Source organism: Pyxicephalus adspersus, chromosome 2 (assembly GCF_032062135.1).
Source record: "Pyxicephalus adspersus chromosome 2, UCB_Pads_2.0, whole genome shotgun sequence".
Lineage (NCBI taxonomy): Eukaryota > Metazoa > Chordata > Amphibia > Anura > Pyxicephalidae > Pyxicephalus > Pyxicephalus adspersus.
In genome coordinates this window covers 35166758-35175164 of record NC_092859.1, presented here as the reverse complement: position 1 = coordinate 35175164, position 8407 = coordinate 35166758, and the positions used below count along the sequence as shown (strand labels likewise).

General features: G+C 36.8%; 1 protein-coding gene across 3 annotated transcripts in view; it reads left to right on the top strand.

Annotated features, from left to right (window-relative positions):
* The window catches only part of ABTB3 (ankyrin repeat and BTB domain containing 3), a 127824-nt gene extending 120833 nt beyond the window's left edge, over window positions 1–6991 (top strand). For 2 of the 3 annotated variants that reach the window (XM_072400390.1, XM_072400389.1), the window contains 3 exons: window positions 954–1022; window positions 1298–1411; window positions 2114–6991. In XM_072400390.1, coding sequence (XP_072256491.1) covers window positions 954–1022; window positions 1298–1411; window positions 2114–2323 — 393 coding nt within the window. In that variant the 3' untranslated portion in view covers window positions 2324–6991. The remainder of the gene's footprint in view (window positions 1–953; window positions 1023–1297; window positions 1412–2113) is intronic. The other variant, XR_011919367.1, reaches the window with a different exon arrangement.
* Window positions 6992–8407: the final 1416 nt, after the last annotated feature.

Below are 8407 nucleotides of genomic sequence, written 5' to 3'. Positions count from 1 at the left end.
AGTGATTAGAAGGGGATACATTGACACAGAGTGATTTTTTAGTATTTTGTTCAGAATCTTTTTTTTCTAGGTTTTTCTCCTTTAAAATTGGGTGCGTCTTATAGGCCGGAGCGTCTTATAGTCCGAAAAATACGGTAATTATCACTTGCAAGAGTGAGTGCCACAGAGTCAGCTAATGACATTACACAGGACTGTCGACTTAACTCTGCAAACATGCCTTTAGAAGATGCCCCTATCAGTGTATGGTAGGGGTATGCAAATTACAAAAGAGGCTGAACAGAATCACCCATAGTGTGGCAAGTAAAATAGTTCACATTTATATATTTTAATTGTATATTTTATTGTAAAGAATTTTGCTATAAAGTAGAGTCTTACTGATACCACAAATGAAACTGTTTCATACGGCCCATGTTGCAGTACCTCCTGCATGATTGTATATAGAGGTCCCTAAATAAATCAAACAATCTTGCACAATGCTCCATAGGTTAGACAAACCACTACAAGATCAAGAAGCACCACTGAGCTGCTAAAATCTGTGCAGCTCTAACATATTTAGACCACTGCCAGCAAGTGCAAGATATTAAAATTGCCTATGTATCTCCAGCTTAACTCACTTGCAGAGATTTCCGGATACAATTGGCTCCCCACCCTTGTCCACATTTCTTTTGCTGGTCATAAATTGATTAAGCAGCTGTCAATTTCCAGCTTGTAGTATCAGGTGCAATCTTAGCATATGTCAGTTTTAACAATGAAATATAATGTTTTAACAATAGGGGAAACTTAGGTTCCACCAAGATACCTTTGTATATAATCTCCAGTTAGTTTAATAAAAGTGGTATATAAGTTATGGGTTTATCTGGAGGCATTCACAGGTATTTTTGGCAGGGCCCATTAAATAAGATGCCTTCACACTGTCTGTTTTTGTAACACTTTCACTTTTTTTCTTTCTCCAGCTGGTCATGCAGTACCTGTATTATGGAGGCACAGAATCACTTCTCATTAAAAATAATGAAATCATGGAGGTAAGACGCAGGTTGTGGAAGTCTTGAGTAAATTAGATGTTCAGGCTTAACCAGCCGCAGATGTTTCGAGAAGAAACCATTTACTCTATCCTGCCAATGTGACAGAGGCGCCACCTCAATGCCAATTTACTGATTGATTGATAATCCAATATTAGCACTGTATTTCAAGGGCTTGGTCTCCGGACTGTGCATGAAATCAGCCTATTAATATGGCTCTTGTACTTAAAAATTATGGATTTGCCATCCTAAATGTCTTCTTCTTCTTTTCTCTGCAGCTGTTATCAGCCAGTAAATTTTTTCAGCTAGAAGCTTTGCAACGCCACTGTGAAATCATCTGTGCGAAAAGCATTAATACAGAAAACTGTGTGGATATTTATAACCATGCCAAGGTAATTTACCTTAAAGGATTTTTATTTTTATTTTAAGTTTGCTTGGATGCAACTGTAGAATCTGCATAAAATTAAAATGTTGAAAAAACAATTCCATGCGCAGAAGTCATGTTATACTTTGCTGTCCCAATAGCGATACTGCTAAGGTTGACTCTTTGAAACTAGAAGAATCCTCTATACCCTTTCTGCTGCAATGATGTAGGGGCCAGAGGAAGGAACCACAACACTTAGTAGTATACCACAATTCCAACATTTCATGAAGTGTGCTTGATCAAGAGGATTTTCCGGACAAAGTGTCTGTTTTATCTAACAGATATATTCACCTATTTGTTGCGGTAAAAATGTATTGCTGGGCTGCTTGCACCTGTGCACCACCTTCCATGGACTTAGTTGCTCCTGCAGTAAAAGTCTATAGAACATTGGTGCACAGGTGTAGGATGCTTTTACTAGCTACTGATGGGAAAATAAGGCAATAGGCCCTGGGGGGTTTGCAGAGGTTAGTGTAAAAAGAGGCTTGCAACAACTTGTTTTTGAAAAGGTGAATGTCATTTAGGAGTTTTTTTTTTTTTGGGGCATGTTGGAATAGCGGCAGTATAGTGGAAATGTATAGACTAAAACACTTAAACAATACCAAAATTCTGGCTTAATCTACTGGCTAATCCAATCTTCTCCTCTAAGTCTAAAAAATTTTTCTTTTTTCAGTTCCTCGGGGTTCCTGAGCTCTCGTCATACTGTGAAGGCTTTTTTTTGAAAAACATGATGCTTCTTATCGAAAACGAAGCCTTTAAACAACTTTTGTACGATAAAAACTGTGAGACAACAGGCCAGGATGTACTGGGGGACTTACAAAGGACGTTGGCGACACGGATACAGTCTATTCACCTGTCTTCTTCCAAAGGGTCCGTAGTATAGAATCTTAAGCTGCTGGGATGAACAGTGTATTAGCTCACAAAAGGTCTTATGAAGATAACAAGACTTTCACTCAACTTAATATCCTACTTTTCTCTGAAGGCTTAAGGCAGAAACGTCAAAACTTCCAGCTTGGAAAAATTATATATAAAAAAACATAGAAAATATAATTTCTATTTTTTTTAAAAGACTCTTCAAAAAAGGACGACTAAATATTTTCCAAGGGAAAGATAAGACAGCTTTGACGTATAACCAAGCAAAAAATATACAAAAAAACCTACTCAAGAAGATATATATGGGAAGATCAATAAAATTGTAAAAAAAATAAACATGTTCGTAGATGTCAAACTAAATACCCTAATTAAAGGTAATACTTTGATTTTCCTAAGCATTATGCAGCTCTGACGTATGTTTTTGAATCTAGCAAGAAAAAAGAGAGAGAAGCAGTATATACAAAGTCAGTTTATCAAGATGGAAAATTAAGACTGTACAGTCTGAAGCAGGAAGATTTTTAAGGGTGAGACTTTTTAAAAATTTATTAAAAACTGGGGTGGCCTTGTAGGTTATCATAAACAAAGGACATTTCTTATTCTCTGTATTTCATTTCTCAAAAAGTTGTAATTAATCTGTACGACCATTCTTTTTCTTTGAATTCCTCCTGTTTATTCGAAGACTTGGTACCAATTTCTGTGAACTCTGTACGATTGAAATGTCATCCACTTTAATTCAAACTGCTGCTCTTTTTTGGACAAGGAAGAAACCATTTTTCCAAAACAGGCAAAGTCATTCTTATTGGTGATAGAGAAAAGAAATTTTAAAATGTTTCAAAAATTGGCATGTCGGTAGTTACTTTGAACAAATTAGGCAAATTCTGATTTGCATGATTCTTGTGTATCTTTTTTTTTTTTTTTTTGCCAAAAAAAATCTGCAGTTAATTGTCTATTTGTGAAGTTCACACTGCACATGCCCAACTTTGTTTCACTGTGAATATGTTAAATTGATTGTAGATGTTAGTTTTTACATGACATAGTACAAATGGTGCAAGAGTTTTTTTTCCCTCTATTCTTGTAATATAAAGTAATTATTTTTTATTGCATTGTAGAGATACCAACGTGTCACCGTGTTTAGGCACTGAAAGCCATAAGGATCATAGTTATCATTTACCAATACAGTTATCTTTTATTTAGTTTGTTATTGTAGGACGATGCCACAACAAAAAGTTTAAAAAAATACCACCGTCTTTGTATGTATCGTTCTACGTGTCAGGAAATTTCTTTAGTGTATGCCGAAAAAACCACATGGACTTGTTACGTGCCACTGTCCTTCGGGGCAACCTTTTGCTTAGCAATCAATTTGCATGAAGAATTTAATGTACAACTGAAAAATTACTTTGTGAGACTATGGCTGATGTTAATAAAAATAACATTTTTTTTTCCATGTCAAAATAACTAGGACATTGTTTATTTAGACAAGCATGACAGTTCTTGTCAAAGCTCCAATGACTGGTAGTTGTAGAAATTCTTTCACTGGACAATGCAATGAAAATTTTTTGGTACGTTGTTTGAATATCAATGTCCAATGCAATTTGATGTCCCTGGCTCATAGAACAATCGAGTCACACCGATTCACACTAGAAGTTACAAAGCTGTTTTATAGCTTTGATCTGTCAATTTTTTGTATTAGTGTTTACTGGCACTGTAAGCTTTTGCAAGAAGGGTTTAGTTTGCATGGTTACCATAGGTGCTTCTGGTTTTCCTACGAAACATATTTTAGCATACTTCCAAACTGTTCTTGTGATAGGAATCGTCCTAAATCTTGGATTAACAAAAATAGCTGCACTGGATAAATTAACGATTAGCCATGTTGAGGGAAAGCAGAACAAATGAGAACATCAAATGAAAAGAAGTAACTGTCAAATGAAAGATGTTGTAGCTGGTCACATTGAGCTGGACTTGTTTTTTATTGCTCACGACAGTTTGCTATACACCTAAGTAGCTTTTTTAACTCTAATCAGAGTGATTAATATATCCAAGGATTTACAGCCACCCACCCTAACTCAGTTTTATCTTGACATATATGTTCTGTTTTCTGAAGGGCCCATGTTTCTTCAGGATATTTAAAGTGTCTCACAAGCAAACCTTTTACCCTTGCTTCTTTTACCTCCTTTACATATCTCAAACATGAGCAGAGCGCTGCCTGAGTTTAACAATGAGAACTATACCCTCTTGTAGCCATGAAACAAGCATCCACACCAAAGGATCATGTTCCTCTGCCAGTCTTAACCATGATGCTTCTCTTCTGGTCCCATCTACTGAGCCTAGAAAGATGTTTCTAGATTTTCCTCTTCCAGTCCTTGTTCGGAGATACTGCTTCCTTTGTGTAAGCAGAGGATTTTTGATGTTACATTGAGAGAGAAAGTATCACAACAGAAAACCTGCAATTCAATTTTTAAAAATTCCAGGAGTCCTCTAGAGCACTCACTGGTTCCCCCCTCTGACTCATTACAAGACACAATAGTGACTTGGAAGCCAACAGGAGAAATCATGCAGGCCATCTAAACTATCAGGTTTGGTGGAATTGTCCTTTTTCTTTTTTTCATCAACCCCCAAACCCATTCTCGGTTTACTCACCAACAACCATATTTTAATGCAAATCCAAACATTATTCAACCCCACCATCTTAGAGCTCGAAGATTTGGTTTGGTCAACACTCGGTCAGATTGAAAGTATGCTAAAATTATGTGTGTTGGATTGTAACAGTAAAATATAACAATGTCTATCTTTCTGGTGCCTGTAGGTAAGTGCCATGTGTAACTAGTAGTAACTGTGGCTCTGTTCAGAGGCAAACACTTTTTCAGTACATGCTTAAACCACTTTTGTCAAGTTTTAATAGATCACAAACAACTGCCTAACATACATTCTATTTATAGTGAGTATAAAAGAGAAGTAACACATTAAGCATGGTATTGTAACAATGAATTACTGTTTAAATGCTTTGTCAACATCTGATATGTCCTAATATATTGTCTGAAGTATATGACTTTTTAAGGTGCACCTGTCGTGCATGCACAATGTAGGCAGCCGTTTTGGTGGGATCAATATTTCAGGAAAAGCATAGACTGTCATCATTTTGCCGTAAGCCTGAGATGTCATCCTAAATAATATCAAAAATGGAATGTTGTTGTTGATCTAATATTTCAAGTGTAGTTTCTCTTCCCACCAAATTTATAAGATCACTTTCTTTTCTGATTGGCCACACATAATAAAAACATTTGTGAATGGTAACAGAATTTTCAGATTTTTTTTTTCAGATTTTTTTTTTATATAATTGTATTTTGAAATTCAGCTAATATGATCTGAAATCTGTACTTATGCTAAGTGCTGCATTATCTATAATTTAAAATCAAGGTGGACCTTGCCAATGCTGTGATTTATTTAGTCTTTTGAGCAAGCTAGGGTTGGGGAGGTGACCTATGAAGTTGATGCACTAAATAGGGGTGTCACATTTTTTCTGACCACAAAGAAGTAAGCTCACAAATGGAGTACAAGTCTTCAGACTGGCTGAACCCAACTGCAAAAATATTGCTGGAAAACAAACCGTATGCAGTTATCTCAGCTGTTTGGTTGGAGTCCTGTCTGTAAAGATGTGTGTTGCCTATTTAGGCATATACTTACCTTTCCTTTACCTCCCTATATTTTCTGGGAACTGAAGGAAATATTTGCTACTTCCCAGGAACTTCGGGGAACGTGACTCACTCTATGTGGTGATGCTGAGTCATTAATGCTAGGTAAGGACAGCTGAATGTGCCAGTGAGAAAGGAAAAAATGACAACTGTGGAGGGAGGAATTAAAATAAGCCTGTTGTTGTGCCCTACATTAGCCCGGGCACACTTTAATTCTAGCTTTTAATTTTCACTGTTATACACTTTCGCTTAAAATTATACTTGCAATCTGCACCCAAATAGCTCTTAGCAACCTTTAGGAAGAATGCTGGGTCTATAATTTAGAAAGGGCTAAAGAGAAGCAGCACAAGGACCGGTCTGGTGTGCTGCAATACAACTGATTGCAAGCTCATCAGCATCTTGCCCCTTTTTCATTGTACAGTCACAGTATGGGGTGCATAGAAGATGCACGTGTATGTATAACTGCAGCAGAAAAAAATATCAGGTCCCCTCCCCAAACTGAATAAACAGACATCCAAATCATTTCTGTGTAATACCGTATGTACATTGCATTGGTGTAATAAACTGTTTTCCAACTTTATCAGAAGTCTATGTCTATCTCACAATGGCATATTGAGAGTGACACTTCTTAATCCAGAACTGAAATATTGGTTTGAGTCCATACCTTGGCTGCTACCACTGTGCTACAGTGACAGGTGCACTTGAAGATTTGTAAATACTGTATAATACATAAAAGTCTGATGTCACTTGTAATGTCAGGCTGAAGACAGTTGATTGTTGAAAATGTAAGCTCTGGTGTGTTTTTCATCTATTTTTTTAGGAAACAACTCTTCCTAGATGTTCTGTTAACTGTTATAATGGAAGCAGAGAAAACCACTCACAGATTTCTATCAGTCCAAATGTAAAGAAAACCAACTCCAAGAGCATGAAATTATATTTATTTGGAAAGATACATATGTCCATTAAAATAAATTCTAGCTGTAATATAATTGCTTTTGTATATGTATTTGTATTTATTTTATACATATATGTGAAATGTCTTATCTAAAATTGTTTATAATGCCAGGCCACTATTGTTATTTATTCACCTCTGCCAGTTGGCACAGGCAGGGGGGTGGCATTCATTTTTCTTTAACGAGTTAAGGAATGCAATGGTGCACAAAAAAGAAGCACACTGATAAGCCCTCACTCTGATCTCTCCTCCTGGTATCACAGATCATACAGCAAAGCCTAAATGGCTTCTGGTGTTGCCTGTGCAACCATCAATCTGAATCTTGCTCTGCAGGGAATGACAAGTGGCTGTTCTCACAACACATCCAGGTCATGCCTTGGTGAAAATATACTAAATTATTTTTAAAAGAAATGTAACTGAACTCAAACAGAAAGTGTGAATGAAATGCTGAGAAGTGTTTTAGGACTCTGTAGCTAGTTATATGCAGCCACGCCTTTCTACTATAAGCCTTCCTTGGTGGGTTGCACATGCCAGTAGGAGCTTTGGGTGCCTTTAATTCTGGTTGTAAAGCTTTGATCAACCCTTCAAAATGTACCCTTCAAAACCTGTTTTGTGTGTTTTGGATAGTGAGGAAGGACTATGTTGCTGTCTGTGTCCCCATAGGAGGTATTCACACTTTCTCTGTCACTAAGAAAGAAAGAGGAAATCCAAAATGGTTAAGTGGTTCCAAAATGCAACATTAAAGTGGAAATCTTCCAAAAGAGACAAATTTTTAGAGCTGGCCCAAAACAAGAGGAAAAGGAGGATTCTCCAATGGATACACCTGTACTAGGGGAAAGTGTCTAAGAGGGGAACTTCCCTTACATTCTGTTGTGTCTCTGGTAGTGTTGGTGTTCGAATTCATGTTGTCCCTATATTTGACCCGAAAATGGCTGTTCGAATTTGGATAGACCCGACCTGAAAAACACGGGATTCGACATTGCGAATTTGTTCGTAAAAATTAATGTTAAAGTAATTTATTGAATGTGTGTGATTTGTGTAACTTATTTTTTTTATTAAGGGACAATGACAGGAATCATTCTGTCATTGCTCTAGCAGCCAGGGCTCCCCTGATTGCTTTTGCAATTTTGCGTTTTTGAGAATCTCTATCCAAGAACACATACTACAGTGCTGCAAGAGCAGCTCTTGCAGTTCTTCACAGTCATGAAAATAACCCAGATTCCCCCCCCCCCCCCTATAGACTTTATTGGTGTTCGAATTCAGCGTTCAATCACCCGAAAAATATTGGGCTATTCGATCGAATACCTGCCAAATTAAACACTGAGCTATTCGACCAGCACTAGTCTCTGGGACAGGATGTAAAAGAATATTTCCCCAATGGTGCACAGATGATAGGGGTTTTAATCATTTCCTACTAAAATAAAAAAACAAACAAAAAAAATGTAACAACCTT